At 37.1% G+C, this 25,508-nt stretch overlaps 1 protein-coding gene across 12 annotated transcripts in view; it reads right to left on the bottom strand.

Moving 5' to 3' along the window:
- Positions 1 to 25,508, bottom strand: part of FUT9 (fucosyltransferase 9) — a 144,922-nt gene that overhangs the window by 27,490 nt on the left and 91,924 nt on the right. For 9 of the 12 annotated variants that reach the window (XM_072926672.1, XM_030267615.4, XM_030267613.4 and 6 more), the window contains one exon: positions 10,965 to 20,079. The exons of the other annotated variants lie outside the window; for them this stretch is intronic. In XM_072926672.1, coding sequence (XP_072782773.1) covers positions 18,992 to 20,079 — 1,088 coding nt within the window. In that variant the 3' untranslated portion in view covers positions 10,965 to 18,991. Of the gene's footprint in view, positions 1 to 10,964; positions 20,080 to 25,508 lie in introns of those variants that run through there. 12 annotated transcript variants of the gene reach the window in all.

Here is a 25,508-nt window from a genome sequence, read left to right as displayed (position 1 = left end):
CCATTTCCTGCTTTGCTGCTGTGACACTGAAATTGTTGTTTCCAGCCTTTTTTTTTGCCATGCAAGCAGGAGGGAGCTGGTGCTGAGCTGTGGTGCTGCAGGAAGAGGTGTCTTTTCTTTAGCTACAGCCGTGCATCACAGCCCCACACATGTGGGGAAGGATGTGGCAGGTAGAAGCATTCCCTCACCGCTTGGCGGGACGTTAGGAGAGAAATTCTATGTACCTTACATAGTTGCAGCCATTCCACCTTATTCACATTTCTGCTAAGAGTACAATTTGAAAAATTCCTGGGCTTTGAGTTTGGGCTCATGTGCCTTCCTGGAACAAACTGATGGTGGGTGACAATTCTGTTTTGCTCCTCCCACCACACAATATTGGTCACCTTTCAGGATAAATCCTTTGATCAATGTATGCGATGTACAGCAATCCAGTCCAGCTCAGCATATTATCAGCCAAATAAATTCAAAGAGAAATTGGAAAGATCAGAATACAATGGTTCTCTGTAAATGGAAGAAATAATCTAAAATTGAAAGGGCAAAATTCACTAAATACAGGTTCAGCAATCAGGAAGGCAAAACCAAAGGCATAAGTACAAAATGAGTAACAACTGGGTTGTCAGAGATACTGCAGTGAAGGCTGTGAGAGTTGTAGCAGATCACAAATGAAACATGATTCCCTGCTGGGATGTTATAATGAAAGAAAAAGTATCTCTCATTCTGTGTTGTATTAGCAACAGTGGTGTATAAAGGAACAAATTGCTTTCCCTGTTAAGGACTGCTGAGAACTGGAACTTGGGCAACAAATTTAAAGAAGAATCTATAAAAACCTAGAGGAAGACCATTGAAATTAAAGAAAAAGCCCTTGGGAAGCAGTTGGGTTTATTTGATCTAGAAAACAGAACAGATGGGAAGATGGCAGCAGGCTGTGGCTACCAAAATGTAAGTATAAGGATATTCTCCATAGTGATCAGAGGCAAGAGAAAAGTTACTTTGCAGCAAGGAAGATTCAAGGCAACTACTCAGAGGAAAAACACATTTATGCTTCCTTTATAGTATGAGAAGGTCCTTCCTGGGTAGTTTCTGGCACCTCACTGGCCAGACATGTAGTTACAACCAGTTTACCTCCAGATACCATGTTCAGTTCTTAAGTTCTCTCCCTGACAAAAGTGCCTTTGGTTCTATAACACGATCTCTGCAATCAGTCAGCCTAAAAGAACAGTGGCTGTTTTATTAATTTACTGTGAAAATGTTTTAAAAGAGATAAATATAAATTGTCCTAACTTCAGAGACAATGCACATACAAACAGAAATACATGGAAGCTCACTTATTCTATTCAGAATTTACTATGGAATATTGCCAAGGTGAATTGCTTCCTTCCAAAATATTTAGTTGAAGGATGAAACAGATGGGCAGGGATTTTTTCTTGGTATGTGTCTATTAAATTATAATTTATGCCTACCAGACTATGAGCTTTGTCCAGCTGGGAACCCATACATATGCAGATTCAGTACTACTAACAGATTATATGCTTAGTAGGTAAATCAGTGGTTATCAATTGAAAACCAACACACAAGAACTTAGAAAACAGACTAAAAAAAAAAAAGTCATGCTGACATAATTTTAGAACAAATTCCAGTGAATTTAGCTTTATGTAATTATGGAACTAAAATAGTTTTTTCTCCAGCAGACTCTTTGTTAGACCTCATGGATCTAGTGTTGTTGCAGAATAATCTAGTGTGTGTTAATTGTGTGCTATATTAGTGATGCTCTTCAGTGAACAAGCCAGACGTTCACCTAAAAAGGCTGCTGGGCCACAATATTTTGATAAAAATTCTGTTTGTAGGTATTACCAGTGAGTTCAGACACAAACTACACCTGGAAACTAAACATAGAAAAATACAAAAGGGGGATAGAAAAGGGGGATAGAGTATTTTCCTTGATAATTCAAGAGATATTAAAAAGTAAGCAAGTTTTATTACAATAATCAGTCTTGCCTGCAGTTGCATGAGAGTTTAATATTGTGCAGAGGTATAATGCTGTTGCAGTCAATAAGGTCCATTCAGGAAAAAAGGCAGGTGAACAAATCCCTACCGTCAAAGTTTATGAGTAACATGGGAACAATTGAGTGTTGCCATCCCAAGAAGGGTCTTGTCAGCTTATTGAGGTTTCTGCCAGAAACAGGAAGAAGAAAGAGAGGATCTGAGGCAGAAACAAAAAGAATAAATGACACTGCAAAGTATATACCCTTCATTCACACTCAGCCAAGATATCTGCTCATCTTGCTGCCATGAGATTAATTCAGAATAGCTTGGGATACTTGGCATAAATTCAGCTTAGCATAACCTAATTTTTTTGTAAGAAATGTTGTTCATTCAGCTAGTTCTAACCACCTCATAGGTTTAAGCTGTGTTATTAAGCAAAATTGTTTTACTGAGTTTTGATGATGAGGTCATAACCTATTACTTTAGAGAAAAAAGCTGTGCCAGTCAAGAGTTTTGGATGGAGATTATTATTTTCTTGTATTGTAGTGAAAATTAGAACACAAGAAAATAGTGGTGGGGGTGTAAATATGCTAGGACTGCTTTATCTTGTCTCTGTGACTTTTAGATCTTAAATTTTAGATGTGCTAAGTTCCACATTCCTTACTCAAAACCTCAAAAAACTCAAACCAAAACAATGTATATTGAATTATTCTGTTTTGGGATTTTCATCTGAATGGTATAGAATTTTTGAAGCATGTTGACCTAAATAATGAATTAATATGATGAACTAATTAATTAAATAATTTATTTTTGAAAAGTGAAATGCAATATGTGTGAAATAGGTGAATTTGGAACACCTATTTAGTTTGTTTGCACACATGCAAATATTCATTTGATTCATTTAAATTTTTCCATGCTGGACATGTGAGCTTCCATGGTGATTTTCTCTTGTGTTTCTACAAATACATTCAGTCCCAGTTTGGTAAAAAATGTGTCCCAAAATTCAAGGAATTTCAGAAGATGCTTATCAGAAGAGCCAATTTTCTTCTGCTTGTTTCAATATTTCTCTTGTCCACCAGTTCCTGTTCTGTGCAGTTTGTATTTGGAAATATGTACAGAATCTTGCCTTTTTTCAATTATATGCAAGCTACCCTTTTTGCCTGAATAGATATTGAGTGCTGTGATTTAATGAATGGACTATTTAATCAAGAGCTATCAATTCTCCAAATACCTGGAAAAGATTGAGTTCACTCTTACATGGTTGAACTCTGCAGGAGGGCTTTCATGGTAATCAAGGGGAGGCACAAAATTTAGACATAGATTAAGTTCACATTTTATGTCATACCAGTTGTAAGAAATTTTGGTTTCATTAAGGAGGAATTACCACTAAAAAAGGGTAAAATCACATTAAATACAGGAGAGTAAATTGTTAGAACTCTGCCGAACTGATCATGCATTGAACTATAACACAAAAAGATTTTTCCTAAATTGAGTTTTGGGCTCTTTTAGCATAAAGTTATTACCATTCCCAGGGAACATGACAATGTCTTTAGCAGGTGGTGTGATGTGATATTGTTTTAGTTCATGAGAAAGACTGTTCATGAATTTAAACAGGTACCTAGTATTACATGCTTAAATCTATACTTGAAATATAGCTTCATTTTACTACTAAAATATGTCCATGACCATTCTCTGGGACTAGCTACAGTAGCCACATGTGTCCACATCAGTCAAATCTATCCTTCACAACAGAATAGTCACATATTAAGTGCCTCTTGGCATGAGATGACCCCTGAAATGTGCTAGGGAGATACTGAGAGGGCAGTAGGTAGTCTGAAGCATAAGTGGGAGCAGGGTTCACTCTAATAATGTAGTTATTTAGATCCCTCTAGTAATGTAACATACTACATCAGATACCAAAGCCTGGGACATGATGGAAAAATTGACCTTGAATATCTGATTCCTGCTGTCTGTGTCTGCATTTGAATATTTGGCCCATAGTTTCATCAAAAGCAGATTTAAGAGAGAGTTGTGTATTCCTCAGTCACTTTAGGGGCAGGCTGAGAAAGAAACTCTATGGGGTCAAAAGCTGTGGAAGTCCATGGAGCTAAGCAAGGATGAGCCTTCTGACAATTATGAGAAGACTGAGAGAACGGTATTTTCACTTATCTGTGACTCCAGGAGGCTAATGCTGGGTCTCTAATTAGTTAACAGAAACAGGCCTATATTTTACATTTAGAAAGAGATCAAGAATTCTACTAGTGATTCTACCAACGATGTCACGGTGCTGACAGTAGTAGTGAGGCAACTCTATGCACACACTGCTGTCTCTAAGGTGTGCAGCTGCCTTGTCCCTGGCAGCGTGTTATTTAGCACTTCTGCAGGTGCAGAGAGGTAAGTTTTCAATTGACACGCTCAAGAGATATACTTGGAGATAAATGATGCTGTTACACAGGTCTGCCATCTGCTGCCACGTCTGAGGCTGACCAAAAGAGGTGCGTGCTGCTGGGATTGCCTGAGGAATGCACACTGTTAAATACCTAAGACAGGGATTTTAGAAGTTGGCCAGTGAATATGGGGCTGACAGTGGTCTCCAGAATGAAAACCACCGGCCACCTGTGGGACATCTCTGAGATGATCTCATGGAAAGCTCACCATGGCTTGTATGAGGGCATAAGAAGGATCAAAATGGGTAGCCTAGGAGTCTCTCCAGGCAGGTGGTCTGCCTCCAAGAACAGACACAAGCAGATGTCCAAATGTACAATATCGTAGGCTGATGAAGAATCATTTTTAATGGCTGTTTGGCTTAATGCTTATTTGTGAGCAGCTTGTGTTTGAGTGAACAGTTGGGAAATGGTTATCCTTTAGCAAAAATTCTTAGCCGTCATTCTCATGTTTAAAACATTTTATCTGGACATTTGAGAAACAGAGTTTTTCTATGTGAGACAAGAAAAATATTGTGTGAAAAGAGCTTTATGTGAAATTTACAAATTCAAGGCAGTCTGAAGAAGAAGGAAAAGGTTTGAAATTGGGTTAAAGGTGAAGCAGCAGTTGTTTCAGCAGAGCCTGGCTTTGTCTTTCATGTTGCATGGAAGGTGAAGAACTAAACCTGCATTTATCTAAGTGTGTATAAATGGCACATATTTATTCTGATGTATGGTAGAAGGAGATATGTATCAGGATTAGACATATTAGATATCCCCTAGGGATATGAGACTTAAGTGATTACTTTCTCTCCTTCTCTGCTTGTCTCTACCTGTGTTTCCCTTTCTGCCACCCTCTTTCACACTTCCTAACTTACCAGCATATCAGCTGATTTCAAAGTGTTAGTAGATGCAAAGATAATATGTTCACATGATGTTCATCAAAATAGACAATGGACTAGTCCAAGCAGACCTGTAAAGTTCTCTTTCTGAAAGAAAACATTATTTATGAATGCAACGCCCCAGAGACATGAGGGAATCCACAACCGAGAACTATTATGAGTGCCCTAATTGTGAGTAAAGCTTTAATTAGATATCATGCCTAATTATATGCTAGAGAATCCAACTACAAGACCTGAATTCATAAACTAGGCTTCATTGCTTCCTCTGCTAGAGGATCTTAAAAGGAATATATGTCTGTTAAGAGGATGAGGCTGCTGATATGCTTTGCTGAGAGACTGTTGTGGAGGGATGCTGTTATTTTTGGTAAACAGAGGGAGGAAGAGCACCATATTGTCTGGATTAAAAAAATGATAGTGAAGTGTGATGTTTTGAGAAACTTTTTAAAACCAGAACGCATTGTGAAGGAAAACGCACAGAAGCAATTAGTTTCAGAGGAGATAACAAAGCTTATTAAGCATGTATTCCTCTGTCCATGGAGTGTAGTGTTATACAATGGAGATATTAGAACAATGAAATCAACAATGCCTTGAAATTAACGTTCTGGACTTCACAAGCAATTTAAATTATATTATGCTAATATGTTAAATTGGGAAAACAAAAGCTATGTAAGACTTTTAGATAACATTGGGGTGCTGAGCTAATAAATGAATGAAGGGAATTCTCCTGTAGTGGGAATAAGTGACTGAGAAACTCTTAAAGAAATGTAATTGGTAAATGTCCACAAACTAAGCAATCAGCCACTGGAAGAACAATAAGAAACCAATACAAGACCCAAGACACCACTAATAAGGGTCTTCCTTGGGGAGGAAGATGGAAAAATTACTGATTATTTTTGAAATTTTAAAGCTGGTATGACCAAGCATCTCAAGGACTGTGTAGATGTCTAGTCACACGGATTCGGGAAGGATAAATTCCTCCTAGCAGCTAAGAATATCAGGGGATGGCAAACCCTGGTGTAGGAAGTAAATGGAAGAACAAAAATGGAGATAGATTGCTACACTATGGAAGCACATCATGAGCCTAAACTTAAGGGAGGAGAAAAGTATTTTCCCTCCTAAGATAAAGAGCAGTGCTCTCACAAGATGAGATGGATTTTCATGAGAAGGAATGTTCTCACTTAAGAAACTGAGATTTCAGATCAGCAAAACACCTTTAAAAGTAATTTTTGGCACAAGTATGAATTATACACTCAGATTTGTTGAGAATTGCTAGTTCTGGGTGTCCTGGTCTAAAATGCATCCTTTCCAGTCAAGTCTTAAATCTTCTGTATCATGTTGCCAGCAAGTGCATGAAAAAGACAGAAGACTTACTAGAAAACCAATTGGTAGGAAGAAGACAGCTCTCTCTTCAGTAAGGGTTTTGCAAAACCTTCAATATTTCACTGATGACAGGTTATAGTTGTCTTAAAAGGATTGTGCTGAGAGTTTAAGAGAAGAACCTTTGAGACATCTTTATTAATATTGTGGTGAACTGTAAAAATATGCGTTAATATCCACCCCAGGGAGGTGCTCCTAGGTGACTTAGTCACACCTTTCACTATGGATTATGAAATTTAGAAAAGTGCCTAGGGCCTTTTTTGTGAATAACTTTCCTGGAGGATTCTAGAGATTTTCTGAGTTTAAAGGTTTAGCAGATCCCCTGCAGAAGTGCAATGGTTTGAAATGAGCTTGCTCAGCTGCTGGGCCAGTGCAGAGAGGGGTTTGTATTTTTGTACAGCTGTGCTGTACAACAGCTGAGCTCCTTCACCCTGCTCATGACTGCAGTGGGCTGTGCAGACAACCCAGATAGCTCAAGTGTAATGTCAGTCATCAACTCTGCCTCAGTTCTTTAATGCAAGGCTGAAAAAATGATATTTATATAAGAACATTTTATATAGAAATTAAATATATTTATAAAATAAAATATTTATGCAAGGCACCAGTTTTTCTGGCAAGTAAAGACCATAATTCTGAAAACACTTGTGCAGATGCTTTACATAAGTGTGGAAAGAGTCTCAAAACCATTAAGCCTACAATTTGCAACATCAAAGGAAAACATTTTTATAGATGCTGAAGGGTCAGATCTATTTCACCAACTCTTTGATATCCTTGGTTGAATGGGACCGATGGCTGTGAGAGTTATTACAATTTTGGTGCACATTCCTGCATATTTTTGCTGATAAGATAGAGCTCATAAACTATATTTTGATTTAAAAATACATATTTGATCCTTACAAGAAAGGTAAATGAGCTCTGCCTTGCTATACAATATGTTTATCTGTAAATGCATTCATCTTGAACACAAACTTAAATTTAATGCATCAGAGACATGTAAAATCACTACAAAGATTAAGGGATTGATTTTGTAATTTTTGTAAGAGCTTTTGAGTGATCATTTTAAGTGCCACTGCTTACAGAGCTTTTTAATATCAAACAAATAGAAGATAAAAGAATTTTTCAGAGATCCAACATGAAGGACTTGAATGATACTGGAAACAAAGAAATATGTACTTTTGAACACATTCTCTTGTTGACCTGGCTCTCATATGGCTAATAGGTGTCCTACAGGATCAATCCTGCACACTGGGCAGTGCTATCCAGCTCTCCGGAATGCTTTAAGATGCATCTGTACTTTCTTGTTTCTGGGAAGTTTGTCCATGGTGCTGGAGAGTTCATGGATTCAAAGAAGCCAGAAGTACCAGACAGATCCTAGATTGAGACTCAAGGGCTGTGCTGAGACACAGCTGATAAACTCTGCTGTACACAAACTGAGCTTGTGCAGGATGATATGACTGTAGTAAATTATATGCTATGTCTAGATGTATTTTGGTTGGCTTTTCTTCTATAAGTCAGGGAGTATTGGATAACTGCCTAAATTATTATCCTGTGGTATTTGTCTGTCCCCTCAGCAATGCTTGCTGTCTTTGAGCTGAGGACTGGGGCTGGTGTGGTACAACCACAGGACGTCTTGGATCTACATTTGAAGAAAAGGCTTCAAGGGCAAAGCCACCACTCTGGGTTTAATTGTTACATCCAGCTGATTGCAGTGCAATATATTTGTTTGACAAGCAGAACTGATTAAAAATCACCCGATTGCCCATGTACTTCGTTACATTTCATTTCAGGGCATTAAACTTAATGTGAATTAAATCTAATTCAGTGACTAGGAAGGGGCAGTGGCATGAGGGTATCGGGCTCACTACTTCAAGGTTACAGAGCCTTGTATTTGTAGCTGGAAATAGATTTTTTTTAATGTCAAAATGCAGATAGAGCATGTAAAGATACACAGGTGGTATAAAAGCACAGGGCATGATATGTCTGAGGAAACCACATGGATATAAGGTGAAAAGAATGTCAACAAATATCAGAAACTTTGGTAACAGGACTGGGCAGCTTAAAAAGCAGAGTGCAGTTCCTAACTTGTCAGTGTGTATGTCTGAAAGCTGGAAATCAGCCATTAAATGATTGCTCCTGTTGCAGGAATAACAAAATTGTGGTATGGCAACAGTCTGTGACTATATAGAAATTATTTTGAAACCATTTGCAACTCTTCCATATTGATTAACAATATCCCACTGAGTATGTGTTCTTCACACATGATGACAGGAGCCAAGAGAGGAATGAAAATGCAGTTAATGATATATTCCTCATTCAAGAATCCTGCCATAGAAAAACAGACTCCTTTAGGAAAAGGAAACATTTCAGAAAAATAGTGCTAAAATTAGTATGAAATTTCTGAAATTAAATTTATTTAGAAATTACTGAAATAATAGGTTTTTGATTAAAGACAGGAATTTTGAGAGTAATTTTGATCTTTCATAAACCATCAATCAGAATGTCACAAACAACTAATTTTGACTGGAAAATGAAACCTGATAATTTTTCACATTTCAACACAAGCCATTTTCTTTCTTTGTTCTGATTCATTGTACATCAAAATCAATTTTAATAACAATTGTTATTGAACTGCAAGTCATTAAGTTATTTTTTAATATGATCTTAGATAGGATTAACGATGAAAACACTCTGGGTAGGTAAGATGAGTTACTCTCTGACTCCATTTACTTTTTTAAACTTGTGACTATCTTATGTATACTGGAAATTTAGGAATTCAATGCTTGTCTGTCCATCTACCTGTAGAAACCTGTTCTGAGGTATCTTAAATTACCACCAGGTCTTTGGTCTAAAGACTTGTTAATCTATCCAAACGGTTTATCAGAACTAAAATATATGTTTATATATTTCTTGAAAGGTAGCTTCTGTTTTAGTCTGTGTGAGAATTGACATGGAATATTTTGTGTTTTGAGTGTTGGTAACCTACTCTCAGGCTCACTGGCAGCACACTTGTTTCAATTAAAGTGTTGTGTGCCGTAGTACCAGCCTGTGTAGAGCTTATGAAGATCTTATTGTTTGTTTCACTCCATGAAGAAGTTGTGCCAACAGCAGCCTTATCACCCAGAGATGTAGTTTCAGCAACTGTAATGCACGCTGTTGCTGGCAGGGTTAGAAACCTGCACACCTTCTGTGCCCGACCCTTTTCTCTTTCAGGTTGCACTTCAGTGCTGTGCTTTCAGAAGTGTATCATTAAACTGACTGCTTCTGACAGGCAGAGACCTGGCTTTCCAAACACACAAGGCTTTGTTGGCATATCGAGGAGAATTTTGTGAGAGGAAATAGAAGTGGATCATTTAAGAAAAAAGGCTTGTTTTAAAGAAAGAAAATTTTATGTTCTGCCCTAGATAGAATTTTTGAAGTGGATTTTGAATGGAAGAAGGTGAAAGGGTTGTGTGTGTGTGTGTGTGTGTGTGTGTGTGTGTGTGTGCGAAACGTGGCAGGGACTTCTGTCACACATACTATTGAAAAGTCTGCCTGTCTCGGTACTTGTCAAGGATGAGCTCAAGATAATGGTAAGTTTGCTTTAAGTAAATGGCAAGAGTTAAATAAACTTTTAAAGAATGTATCCAAATTAACAAAGGTTTATTAGCTCAGAAGTAAATTTGACTGTCTGATAGAAAGGAAAAGGATTTTTGAAGATCCCTAACCTATTTTTGAAGCTGCACAGCAGTCAGATGTAATATTGTGTCTTGGATAAACTGCAATTGCTGTGACCAGATGATCTTTTCTGCATTATTTATTACATTTATTTCAGTGACAGCTCTTTCCATTGTTTGCATATGTATTTAAAAATAAATCTGACACCATTGTTTTAACCATTTCTTATTTTAGATGCAGTCAATCTCTGCAAATGTAGGTTATTTGTACAGTAGATATAACAATGAAACATGGCCACGTAAATTACTATTCCACTTGGAAAAAATTTAAAGATCATTGTTGAAAACGGGGCAATGTAATGTCAATTACAAGATCATATTAATTAATCTGTGCTTGTTGCTGTACATAGAAAATTCACATGACAGTCTATATGAATTCAGTGTAATCCTGAGCAGTTACAGGAATCTCATGTGCAGCAGGTTGAAAATAACCAAAATTCTGTTTGTGAAATCTCTGCCAGAAGTCATGGTTATGAGTAGCAACAATCTTCAGATCAGGCTCTTGATGAGAAGTATCACAAGAAGAAAAAGAGGGACATCAGACCTATGAAATAATGATCAGAGACTTTAGTACACTTGGAATGTTCTCTTTTTATTTTAAATATACCTATTACAATATTTTGTTAGGCTTATATAGAGCACTATTATTTACATGATTCAGTGTTTATCCTTTAGGGAGAATTCCAGTGCTCAATAAATAAGAGTCAATGAGCTGCTCGTTAACCATCTTGTAATTTCAGTGTTCTGAAATATTAATTTCACATAAATGGTGAAAGTCTTTGAAATAATTATGGTTACCTGTAGTTTCATTCAGTAGGTGTCTTCAGTCTGCAGTTAAATTATGTTGAAAACTCTGGATATAGCTATAGGTAATCAGAAGAAAGTTCAACAACAACACCATACTAAAAAAATACCACAAAACATTAGTGGTTGACCTCTACATTTCCAGATGCATCTCAGGGTGATGGTAGTGTTCAAAGGGAAGAAAAAAATGTTTTTTGGTAGACTCCCTGATATAAAATGTCTAGATCATGGGGCAAAATATACAATCACTCATAAATAAAAAATACAGGTTTTTACAAGTTCTTTCAACATGGCATCTTAAAATGTGCCTGCAGGTAAGAATGGTTACCATTATTTTTATTAAGATTTAATTTGCCATGGTTACTCTTTCTTACACATGAATTTATGCATTATATATATATATTACATAAAACACATGAAAGTTGTCTGTACAAGGAATATCATTAGCTGGGAACATTGAAGAAAGGGTTCCTATCAGATCACACTCAATGTTATGTGTGTAAATTCAAATGTAAAAGAAAGGGACTTTGGTCCTGATCTTTCACTAACACAATAAATGTTGTCTCCACATGTTTCTATGTACAGAACTTACTCTCCCTGCTGAGATTGTCCCAGTCCTGCCTTGACAACCACCCCATTTTCATGGGACCCATCACAGATACGGAGTTTAAATCAGGACAAACAGCTTGTTTTTTTCCTCCTAATCCTCACTAATGTATATCAGAGGTCAAATCCATGGCACAATATTTAAGTGACTGAATATCTATGATGTTCAGCTATGGCATACAGTTTTATTTCCTCAGCAGGAAATAAAGACAGAAAGACAGCAGGGAAATGCAGCTTGTAACTACCAGGCATTTATCCTAGAAAATGTGACATTGTCATCATTATTGGACTAGAAACTTATGTTTATTGACATTGTGCCTATTTTTCAACAAAACATCATTGATTTCAGTAGCATTACAGTTTGGCAAAGAATAGTTTTTGAATTATCTCTGTTACAGATTTGAATCTCTGGCACATTTAAGACGCTCACCCACCTATTCAAATAATATTTTAAAGCAAAATTAATGTTTGATATAAAATAACAGTTGTGCTGCAAATGTGGAAAAATAGTCTACAAAAAATAAGTATAAAAGTGATCTCAGATTTATGAATATGTTTCATATAAACAAGTCCAGTGAATAATATGTGTTAGAAATGGCCCTTCATAGCCTGTGTCGCAACAGAACATCACATTTTTCACAGTTTACAATAACACAGTTAGATTCACAATGTAATGACACCTTATATCAGAAAAATAGTATTTTACAAACTATACATTTGGCATCTATTTTTAGATTTTTTTTCTGCTTCTTTTTCAGTTCCTTTTTTATTTTTTAATTTTTTTTTAAATTTTCTTACAAAATAGTGCAAAATTACAGTGCGTTGATAGAAGATTTTGTAAATCCTAATAAAAAGTCAGTGTACTTAACTGTGTTGTTCATTCACTGGAAACAGTTTGGCACATTAGGATTTTGAATAGATGGAAAAGCTTCTCATTTCTTTTCAGTGTATCCACGGATTCTTTAAAACATTAAATTATACCAAGGGAGTTAACTTTCCAAACTTTTTAATCTCAGCTCTTATGTGTATTACAAAGCAGCAAAGAAAGGTTTTGTAATTAACTTAATTGCCAAACAGCATATATCAGGCTGGCATTTCTCATGATGTTATAAAGAAATGGATTGATGGGAACATTTTCTGTCTGGTAATTGCTAAAGTGCTTACTTATAGTTTCAAGGTTCTATAGGAAATTTGTCCCAATTTTTTATATATGTGTTGGTTTACCATATATCTTTCAAATTTTGCTATCAAACATTTTTCTATATCTGGAACCAGCCAGGGTAAATCAAGCCAGGGGGATAAAGTTTCATCAAATCCTCTTTTCCACTGGACTAATTCATAATAAAGAATAACAAACAGTTGCTTTTGCTGCCAATTTGCAATGAGCAAATTATTTTCCTGCTAACTAATTACTTAAGAATGTCAATGAGGAGTTCCCCCAAGTATCAATAATTCATTTGTACAGACTGGCACCACACCTCAAAAAAATGCTAGTTCTCTTATTACTTGGAGCAGCAAAGCCTTCTGCATTCTCATAAACAGGCAGGATACAGGCTACAGGAGTGAGAGTGTCTTAAACCACCCTGTGAGCCTGCCATAAAATGCACAGAGGGTGTCAGATGAGTCCCAGCTCCGTTCTTTGCCTTCCTTGGCTGAAAGCAGCAATGCAAAACTTGCGACCACAGAACCACCTACCAGAGGCTGCCAGAGATCTGCATCAACCAAGTCCTAACTCTGGCTGCTCACCTGGGGGTGAAAGGCTCTGTGCCACATGAGTGAACCTCTGAGCTATTCACTGCACAGAGACTGTTGCTTTCAGTCAATAGAGTAGAGAATATGGTGACACAAAAGATTGCCAATTAATTACATTTGCAATAGACTAATGAAGTGAATTCCTCCAGTACGAAAACTGCTGGATGAAGTCTCTAGGCAAAGTTATTTCTCACAAGTTGATGGTTTTATCTGTATCACCCTGTAGCAATTGTGCCATGAATTAAAATTACTGCTGCATGGTTTATTTAATCAATTTATTGGTATTTCTGTACTTTTTTATGAGCATGTCTAACCAGTATGCTTTTTACATTGATTCTCTGAACATAGAATTGGCCATAGCACTAACTAGATATTCAAATATTAGAAGGGAATGAATAAGACAGGGTTTTTCTAGCCAAGCCATTTCACCCTTGGCTCAATCCTTTGTTGCTAGCATAGGAATCTCCCAAATCACCTGATAACTCTGGTAGAAGATTTGCCCAAGCAAGGAGCAAAAGATAAAGGTGAAATAACTATCTTGTATAAATCATATTGATTGATTTCTAACATTTTCAAATCAATTTTATTAAAAAAAATAACAACAACAAAAAAAATCTAAAACAGAACTGTCAGCCAAAATTAATGAAAAAGCCCACCAGCTTTTACGTAGATATGCAAACACTTCCCCTGGACTCTGTTCTCAATAACATACTAGTTTTAACCAAGGAAACACTTGAGTATTTGTTAAATTTTCACTGCTAGGTTTAAATAGGTCAGAAACTTCCTTGTCACCCTACACAGAGATACCTCTTGTTCCCACTTTGCACACACAGTGATTACTCACAGTCTCACCTAGAATGAACCAAATACTTTCCTCTGAGGAAAATCAGGTATGGCTGAGACTGACTCCCTGTAGGGCACAGTGAGTCCAGATTTTAGGACATGACCACATTTTATGCTTTCATCCTTGGACAGGCCTCAAAATACTACCTCAGCATCCTCAGCCACTCTGGCTTCTTCATGTCACATGGAAGTTCAGCAACCCTGCACAGCACGGGCAGGCTGTAAGCTGAGGTGCTGTGCTGAGGGGGTGGCCTGAGGTGGTGGAGGAGAAGAAAAGTTGGGCGAAGATTTATTGGTTAGACACCAAGTCAGAATGAATCCAAGGTTTTCAGCGTGGACTGCTCAGTACTCAGCCACTCTTTACTCTCTACAGACATGATGTAAAAGAGGACACACAAGTTGGTCTCTAATGTCTATAGATTGCACTCTTTGGCACAATTCCTAAAGGCAATGAAAACATATTCTCTGGAGCCCCAGTACTTTAAAGCATTTAAGATGCTCTTAAAATTAAGCACACGCTTAAGTCTCATGGTCATCTGCATACTCTTTAGGTCTTTTTGTATCATGTCCAGAAAATTTTGATGCATGAGGACTTGTAAATCAAATAAGAAAATAACAATAAAGATCCTTGAATCTAGATAAGAAATAGAATTATCTTATTGACAGACTTCTCTCTTCTCCTGAATGTTATTCTGCATCTAATAAAAAAGACAGTACAAGACTAACAGGAGTCCCATTCTTGAATAAAAAGGAATAGTTATTGGCTATTTAGCTGCTTGTTTAGAGATGGGAGAAAATTATGTGGATTTTTTTCAAGCCTATTTTGAGAAAAAAACATGAGCATCCAGAGAGAGCAAGTAGTTCTTTATTATGTTCAGTGATGTGAATTTCCCATATCTTGCTCATAGGAGCCTGCATGAACTCTACAAAGCCCCACATTTATGATCTATCAGTCCAACTTTCATTTTATTTGATCTGTTTCTTAAAAGACAAATATATTACTGGATGTCTCCACTTTCTATGGCCTCACCCAGGCTGCTTGGTCACTGTGGTATAGACATGTGGAATGAGGCATTCAAAGAAACTGGCAAGAAGATTCACTATGGAATGGGGATCTCATACTTAAGCAAGATCTGCTGTGGACATTGTCTATGAAATAAAGGGAAAACTGCTTTAGAAGGATCTGCTGCCAGTCTTGTCTTGTACCTGCTCACATTCAGTAGGGTAAAAACGCATGTGCACTTAGTATTTTATCTGGTCTGGGTCTTATTTTCCATACTGAGAAAAGCAGTTATGTTGATAGCTCAGTGCATGACAGAGAGCCAAAAACATCCAAAGTAAGCCACTGTAAAAGAAAGAATGATGATACTCTGTGTCTTCACTGACTGCTTAGTTAACTTGTGATGAGTGCAACTCAAGATTGTTGTGGGCTAGCAAACAAAATAAACCGAATGTCTGAAGGAAAATTGTTGAGAAAAAATTAGAACTGGTGTGATTTCTTATCTTCTAGTTCACTTTTCTGGTACAATTATCTTTTGCCAGTGATACCAAAGCACAATACCTATTTTGCCTAGTTCCTTCCACAGTTGGTTGAGTTTGCTTATTGTCTTTCACAATGATTTGTTATTTTTCTGTTTATGCTTGCTGCTCATGTAGAGTAGATCACAAAAGAAGCACAGACCTCACCAAGCTGAATGTCAGATACAGACTGGAAGCAGCCTTAGGTGAGTTAAATGTCTAGGTCTAGGTAGGCAGCATTTTTGCATGCATGGAGCACAGATGTTTGTATCCACTGCTTGACATCATTTACTATATAGGCTGAACATGCCTAAAAATGCTTCATCTTCTGTCAACAAAGATCTTTATATCCAGAACTGCTTAAGGCCAGATACTTGCAGATCACCTTAAAATCTTCATAAAAATTGGCTCAATTTTGTTCCAGCACTTACTCTTCAAGAATGCCAGTGTGGCATTAGGGTCCTATATATTTTTTGGATTTCGTAATGATTTTTATACATAATTCTGGATTAGCTTTCTCTCATGTTTTATTTATCTTTGAAGTAATTTTAGCAATGTTTCCTGAATGAACCATATACAAGCCTTGTGTGGATCTTCTTGTGAAGAGAACAACATTCTTTCCAGTTTCATCAAAAGACTTTCACATTTCTTAAAATTCAGCCTAAGATTAGCCATGCTGACTGGATCTTGTGCTTACAGAGGTAAAGATATTACTTAAGAGATTAACATTCAGTGTATATTTAAAACCTTTCCTGTGTATACACAGACAAATATTTGTAGTAACACTTCATATATCTTATATATGCTTGCTTGTTATTACTATAAGGACTTAGCTGAACTTGCTGCCAAGAAACCAGTCTGATGGACCCAAGGCCTTCTAACACACAGAAAAACTCTCATGATCTGAAGTGAGGAATGGTTATACACATTCACCTTTCACTGAGGTCAATGCAAAGGATTTCCTAATTCCAGTACTGAGGGAATCAGGTTATTGAGCCAAACCATGATATGTTCAGTGACTGGGAATTTCACACTCCTCCTGAAAACAAAATGTTTTGATGTCCTGTAGGACAGACTATAAGCTATAGCCACTTGCCTTCAAAATGATAAAATACTACTCATACTACATGCACATCAGAAGTTTGTTTTTAGAAGACTCCTTATATTGCATTAATTTTCAAGGTAAGCTTATCTTGCTGCATACTAGAATGCTGGTGAGTTTAGGTGATTCACAGTATATTGAAATCTAGCTGGATCAGAATACAGCTTTTGAAACCATAGGCAGAGCAGAAGTGATTCCATAACTTTTCCACAGGGTTTTCATTTCTAGAAATTTAACTAATTACTCTTATGGCCTTTTTTGTTTCTATTCCAGCCTGTAATAAGTCCCATTGTCTTTTGCTAAATATTTATAATTTATATCTCATTTCCTTACTGCAGCCACATTTTTTCCTGCAAATTTAATCTCAGTTACTTGATTGACTACTTTGCTTGATCAGGGTCTTATACATCTCATAAGCAGAAGTCTTTCCAGTTTAACTTTTTTCTTTTTTTTTTTTTTTCCAGTAGCAGGTGTGATTTGCAGAACTTTGACCTGAAAATCCAAGCTGACTGGCTTTCATTTGATACCAAAACATACCCATACATTTATGTCATTAAACCAACCTTGTACATAGGAATGTATATGGCAATCAGCAATTTATCTTAACTGAAAGAAAAAAGTAGTAAAATAAAATTATACATGTTTGAAGCAGACATTTTAAAAGTTATGACAATCATCACAATTTTGTAGTTGCTATTAGACCAAATTTAAAACTTAAAAATCTACTTATATTATCAAATATTGATAGCAGCTGTTGCTCTGAAGAGTGCATTTTTAATACCTCTCATACAAAATATTTTCAACTTCCCAAATTCATTAGTATAGTAGGTTGAAATGTTATATAGCAACCTGATAGCTTACTTACTGAATTTCAGCATGTTTCTCTGAGAAAACCGACTGCTTAGTAATTTTTCCCCACACTTACGTGTCATAACATCAAGTTGTGAAGCTACAGTAAAAATTCATCAGACCTTTACAGAACTGGGGGAAAATTCACTATTATTCAAGAAATTATATAAGAGAGTTTTCTAAAATTTCTCAGCAAACTGCTTCTAAAAATCAATTATTACCAGCTGAATTCAGTGCATAGGGCTGATGTAATCAAACACCTTTGTTAAAATTTGTTTATCTCACTACTTAAAGCCCTGGTTCAGGTTAAAAATACTTGAGACATACTGAGAGCCAAGGGTGTGCTGCATTTGAATACACTTAAAAATTGGATGAATCTGGGCTTTGGTCATTTTCTCTAAATCTGACCCTCTTTCAAGGGTAAGAAGGGATATATTCCTAAAGCAACATAATGGGACTGTTTGTTAGGAAACCTTTTTAGAAACAAAGACTATCCACTATTCTAATACATTTTAAAACTATAGTTCTAGGTTCATTACCCTTAAAAGGGGAGCACTTAATCACACTTCCATAATGTTAGGTATTGTACTCTACTGTGTACTTAAATGCAAGATGAACATATGAAATTTTACTGTCTTTTTGAAGTATTACACACATTTCTGTCTGGAACAACAAACTATGTTCTTAAAATTTTCTCTGACATTTAAAAATTTTCTCATTTTCCAAATAGCTTAAACAACAAAGATAATGTTTAAAAAATGCTAAAAATGACTACTTCAAGTGTAAGACTGGGACATGTTTCACAGAAAATGTGGAAAATTTTGTTTTAAATTTATAATAAGCAATCAAATACTCTTCAGTGCACATAATTAGTATCTCTATTATAATTTGAAACTGGGTACTGATGACTGCTGCTGATCTTTTAAAATCTCTTACAAAATATAAATAGGAGAGAATAACTGATAAACCATGACACGAGATTCTCTTTTCCTTCATTTTTTTTCACTTTTCCTTTCCTCTCCACTTGGACCAAAGTTCTTTCTGGCTTCTTCAAAAAAATGCACACACACGCACACACCCACACCCCCCCCACCGCCCCCCCCCCCCCACCGCCCCAAATTAATTCCAAAACCATTTTTCTAAATTTCCAATGGACTTGTATTCCTGGTGTCTTTTCACATGATCACAAGCCAGACATGCGTGTGATTCCCAGAACCTAGGAAGATGCACTGAAAAATCCTTCTTCCAGTTGAAATAACTAAGATACATCTTATTATTTTTGTCAAGCATCAGAAGATATTCTGCCAGCTCTCTGGGGGAGAGAAAATCTTCCACATGTATGAAAGAGTCTGCTGGAATGTAATTCTCATAATTTTCTCTGGAAGGACCCAGTACAACTGGTACTGATCCAGCCAGAAGAGCATTGTAGAGTTTCTCAGTAATGTAATCTTTGTGGATTGAATTTTCAAAGGAAAGGTAGAATTTGCAAGTGGAGATAGTTGGAATCAAGTTTTTGTCGTTGACGTAGTCTCCGAAGGCTTGTCCGTAGGTGTGGATTTCAATGTATTTGCTAAGCTCGTTGTAATACTTGACTCGAGCATGCTCAGGGTTCCAGTTACTCACAACCCAACAGACCAAGTTTTCCTTACTTGGGACTTCAAATGTGAAGGAGCTGGTGCCAACCATCATGAAGCCATAAGGCACCTGGATATCTGAATCACGCCGGTAAGTCAGGGTCAGGTTAAAAAGGTGTTCAATGCCACTCTTTTGTGGAGTATGAGTTGGAGACTCCAAGTTCATCCAAATCCACTTCTGGAATGGTGGCCTGGCTTGCTGAGGTAAATTAGCCAGATCCCAGCTAATGTCTCTGTGATGAATGAGGACAGCGTGGGATCTGTTATACAGCGAGCGGTCAATAGTCAGATGGCACCCGGGGATGTTGAACATCGTTTGGCAGGATGTTAGATCAAATGTCTGACCAAACGGCCAAACCCAGATCAAAACAGTAGTTTCATTGAGATTATCAGTTTTGGAAGAAAAGAAGTTCTTCATTTTCAGCACTGAACTGGCTGATTCTATAGGACCAGAGATCCAGCTATTTGTTGGTTTGATATAAATTAATATAAATGCCATGAAACAACCAAGGATAATGAAGATAATAAAAAATGGCCTGAAAATTCCTTTAGATGTCGATGTCATAATTTGCTCTGAAAAAAAAAGAGGAAGAGAAAAAAAATAATATCAGGTATTAAATTGCATATATATTTCCTGTTAAAAGAATCAGCCATCATAATAGATAGAACTTCAATAACACTGAATTGCAACCTCAGAAATTTCCTTTGGAGAGGGCATGGGGTCTTGCACTCTGTGACAAAGTGATAATATTTCTCTTCTTCACATTAAAAGCTCACTGACAAATTAAATGCAGGATTTTAATATGTTTCATACTTGGTGAATTAATACATATTGGGAAGTTTTTTTGCTCAGAACCTAGGTCAAGCATTTTGAACACAGAAGACAGACAAAATTACCCTATATTTCTATCCCTGGGTCTGCGTAAAGGATGACATGCTGCAGATTTATTGATTTGTATTTGTGTGACTGTGGAGGACATAGGATTAGAGGACTGAAAAATGAAGGGACTGTAACTTTAATTGTGTAATCAATAAGACTCTTATTAGAAAACTAGTTCATGTCTGGTGGCTACATAGGGATGAACATTCATGCCTTCTCCAGGGGACTCCTAAAATACCTAGAGGAGGAAGCACCAATAGAGGGTTTCCCTATGCAGCCACATATCTCATATATTTCCCACATAAAGAAAAAAAAAAAGAGAGAAATTGATATAAAAGATGTCCTTGTATATTTTTATGTGTTAAAAAGGAGGAAAAGTAGAGATATGCTGCATTGTTATGAGGTGTCTTTCTTTCCATGGGGAGATAGGGCTGAGACATTCATATAGTCTCCTTTGTCCTTGCTCTAGCTGTTTCCTCCTGAGAGAAGTGATCAGATTCTTTCCGAACGACTCTTCCATATGGTCCTTGCAAAACCTAACAACCCTAGTTAGGGGCTGTTAATAGCTGACCTTTGATCTTGAATGTAGCCCTAGAACTCACAGATGTTCTAAAACTAAAAAAAGTTAACCATGCTGCACCATGGCACACAAGGGAAAAGGAGGGGAAATCATTTACCAGGAAAAAGTATACTAAACATACTGGCACACTGTAGATTTTACAAAGTGTTAAAGTGTTACAACTACTGTAAATTTTGTCTGACTTTCTTTTTCTGCACATCTTTCAATTATTTGTGTTTTGTTTTCTTGGCTAGATAGTGCCACAATTTTTTTAATAAAAACCCCACCCCTATACATAGAAAAAAATATATAATATTAATATATACAACCAAAGTCAAAGAAAGCAGAAAGTGAATTTCAGGTCTTTAAAACCACTTCCATAGCTTGTCTCTTCCTACTGTGAAATAAATCATTAAATTCAGAATGAAGGCATGGTAGAATGTGATTCAGAGGTCCACTAATAGCACATAACTTTGCTGCCTTTGTGAATGTAAAAAACTTGTATGTGAGTGTACCACTACAGTTACAACAGAAATGTTTTCACATTGAGTGTTGAGGAAAGGAAGAAAGAGGAAACATCCCTTAGCTTAGCTTTACTCTAACACTCTATCTTGAGGAAAAGGGAATTTGTCACAATATCTCCTGGTTTTGGGAAGATGGATGGTCTTAATTCTGGTTTTAGTTATAGTGGTGGGTTAACCTTGTCTGACTGTCAGATCCACCCAGCCACTCTCTCACTATTTCTCCTCAGCAGAATATGGGAAGAAAATATGATGAAAGTCTCATGTTGAGTAAGGTTGGGAAGTTGGAATTGGTAAGGTTGGGAAGGTTGGGTCGAAGTAAGGATGGGATGGTCACTTATCAGTTACTTTCATAGGCTAAACAGGTTCATCTTGGGGCAAAATAATGTGATTTATTGCCATTTAAAATAGATTTTTAGAGTGAGAAACAAAGACAAATATTAAAATAATTTTCCCTCTCTTCTTGCCAGGCTCAGCTTCCTCCATTCCCAACTCCTATACCTCCTACCCACCCCTGAGCAGTGCAGGGGGATGGGAATGCAGGTTTGTGATCAGTCCACAACTATTCCTCTTAGCTGTTCCTTACTCCTCATACATTTCCCTTCCTTGAAACTGAGTCCTATCTTTGGGATGCAATTCCTTCAGGAGAAAAGAAAACTTAGCTACTGTCCATGGGATGTTGTTCCTTCAGGACACATCATCCTGCAAGGGTCCTCCCCAGGCCACTGTGGGCTGCAGGGCAATCTTTGCTCTAGTGCTCAGAGTACATCTTCCTATCCTTCTTCTCTGACCTTGGTGCTCCAAGGTTATTTCTCACATTTTCCCCCTCATTCTCCACTGCTTGTGCCTTTGTTAAATACACTTTCCCAGAGGTACCAGCACCTTGGCTGCAGGGCTTAGCCATACCCTGCAGTGGGTGTGCTGGAATATGCTGGAATTGGCATGGGGTGGCCCCAGCCGCTCTGTGCAGAGGCTGTCTGGCAGTCCCCACTGCCAGTGCCTGGGCATAAACACCTCCTATAATTATATAAAATACATGGAATGCAGAGTCTGGTGCTTTTATCTAGGCCCTTTTTCTGAAGGACATAATTTAGCAGGACCTCTTTGATTTTAACAAAACGATACTGAGGGGAGTAAAGGAGCGGAACGAAATGTCCATGGCTTTTCCAGTTATCAGTTTAAATCCCTCTGAAAGAAAAATGAAGCTTTACAGCAACATTAAATTGGCTTCTTTTAGCCTGTGTTGATTGTTGGTGGAAAATATTTCTAGAAGGAAGGACATGTACTATAAACCCAAGACTGCTTCCTTGCCTTACTACGGGGAAAGTGAGAATGGGACCTCTGAGGAAGAAGGGATTTAGGTTGAACAGCTCTAGGAGACGCAGCTCAAGGAAAAAGGAAGAGGCCGAGCTGATATTCATGTAAAGCTGTTCTTTGTTTCTGTGCTTTTGAAAGTGATACACAGAAGAGGTATAACTTATCACTGAACAGAGAGTGTGACCTGAGTTTGAACAATAGATTGGGAGACCTTTATTCACAGGAGCTGACAATTTTCTAGGGATTAAAAAGGATGATGAAAAAATCAGAAAAGGATTTTAACATTATGCCTTGTAACATAGTCACCCTCCAGTCAAAAGCCTTTTGACTCAAGTCTCTGACAGGGATTATTTTACGCTAAGCTCTTCTGCTAACTAATAACAAACCCCTGCATCATCACATGACAATTCTTACTACATAGGAAATAACCAGATATTATGTATTCTGTCCTCTGCCTGAAATTCTAGTTTATCCAGACTGTTGCATTTGTGGAGGAAGCTTCTGAAGTGTAGAGCCAATGTGAGGATAATCACTTGTGGTTTGTGCTACCCCAAGTACCAATATTAACATCTGACCATGTTAAACAGATAAGTTTGCCTATTTTTGTCTCTTCTGGGTTGATTTCCTCTCCTGGCTTTGCTGCCCTATGAACGCATGTCCCCCTTATGATGTGGGATCATGGTTTTTAGTTTTTGCATTTTACATCCACAAAACACATCCAGGCTGTATAGTCCCTTATATTCCTGCATCTTTTGGATTCAGAGAACTAACCATTCATTATGCAGTCCCACAGATACAGTAGATGTATTGGCATGCTTTCTTATGAAACTACTGCTAATGGGATGGTGAAAAAAGGTTCTAATAGCAAGACCCATTAAAAAATTCCCTGCAAGGAAGCAAAGGACCTGGGCAGACTCCTAAAAATACCACTTAGCTATACCCTGAGGAGCTGGGCAGGATTTTTTCATGGAATTCTATTTTTGTATTCCATTTTGTGGAATATAGTAATAACTATTAAGATGTATACTGGGAATAGCGGTGATTTTTCATGATGAAGTATTAATAGAATCAATAATTTCTGTGCTTCACAAGGCAGATTGAGGAACCCATGGAATGGGCCAGTAAACTGCTTTCATGGCTTTTGGGACTGAGTCCTGGGCACAGTCAGGCAGCAGTAAGTATAGTGAAGGCACTTGTTGACAAATATTATTTGCATAGCATCATAAAATTGTTTGGGTTGGAAAGGATTTTTTTGAGAAGTAGCTTGTGTATACTACTAAGACATAAAGATTATGGTGCACTAGAATTCACAGACTATTTTTTTTCATAATAATCTCCAAAATGGGGACTCTTTTCCATATTTATTTATGTCCTTTTTTGTGCCCAAGATAACCATTAGCATCTCACTGTAATTCTCACTATAAAGGTGACAATATAAGGAGACATTTGTTACAAGCCATCCAGGCAAGTCACCTTAGTTCACCCTTCCTCTTTTATGGCTTTCCTTCCACCACAGAATCACAAATTTCCTTTCTGTGGATTCCCTCCCCCATGCATGTCTGAAAGGAGAACTTTGTCAAAGAGATGTGTTTACTGAGATTTTTGCCAGCTGGAAGAATTCTGTATTTTTGATAGTTTTGTTATAAAGTACATTTCAGAGTGTTGTGGCATAGCAAGTATTTTCTAGGTGCTTTTTTCCCCAAGTTGAAAGTATAGTATTTTATCAGTACAAGATTGTTTTTCTCCTACAAAACTTAGCAAGGCTTCTTTTTAAGTGCAAATCTTGGCATTCCATCAGCAAGCAACTGCATTTAGCAGCAGCACAAACAGGGAGATCGTAATGGGGTACCAGCCCTGTTAACCCCAAGTTTACCAGGCAAAGCTTCAAAAAAATCTGGTTTTTAATGCATTACTTTTATTAAGAAATAAAATTGAATTTTATGGTAGCTGTTTTATCGTATTTTCCTCACAACTAGGACTTCTCAGTAATTCCAGAAGGGACAGATAAGTTTTGTAGGTTTTTTTCTGATTGTGCAATACTGCAGGGGAAAGAAAATATAAACTTTCAATAATATTGATGCCTATTTCTCCAGCATTTTTTGCACCAATTTCTCCAGTTTCTCAAGGTTTTGTCAATAGCTCAAAATATATCATGACTTGCAGAGGTATAACTTCCATTACATGTCTAGTACTGAGATTTTCCAAAGGAAAAGGATGGTATTTTAAAATAAAAAATGAAGAAAATATTCTTAAAAGCATGGACACTGAATAATGAAAAAGCAATCATGTTACTTTTCATACCTTAGAATTCTTAAGTGTTTGGAGCTAACTCTTGTCTTCACTACCAGCTGGTCTCAGGATTCCTCAGGTAGAAATACTTAACCTCAAGATAGTCTCTGAGGATCACTTCTGGCACCAGACTGGGTGAAGAGCAGGACTTTGAGGTTAACAGAGCTGTCAGAAGTAGGTACCTCTAGAAATCTAGGTAGATACTCCAGGGCTATAAAAGGACTGTTGATTCCTATCAGTTTAAACTGATAGGAATCCCAAGCAAACAATTGTTATTTTTAGAAAGAAAGCTCATCTGAGATTGCTCTCCCTGTCCTCTGGCATGTTTTACCAGACTTGGCCATGGCATATTTGCATTTATGCTAATAGCTGGATTTTCTTAAAGCACACTTCCAACTAGCTGGAGCTTTTTCACCTGCAGTATTGAAGAAAACCT

Source organism: Taeniopygia guttata, chromosome 3 (genome assembly GCF_048771995.1).
Source record: "Taeniopygia guttata chromosome 3, bTaeGut7.mat, whole genome shotgun sequence".
NCBI classification, from domain to species: domain Eukaryota; kingdom Metazoa; phylum Chordata; class Aves; order Passeriformes; family Estrildidae; genus Taeniopygia; species Taeniopygia guttata.
This window is presented reverse-complemented; position numbering and strand designations above follow the sequence as displayed.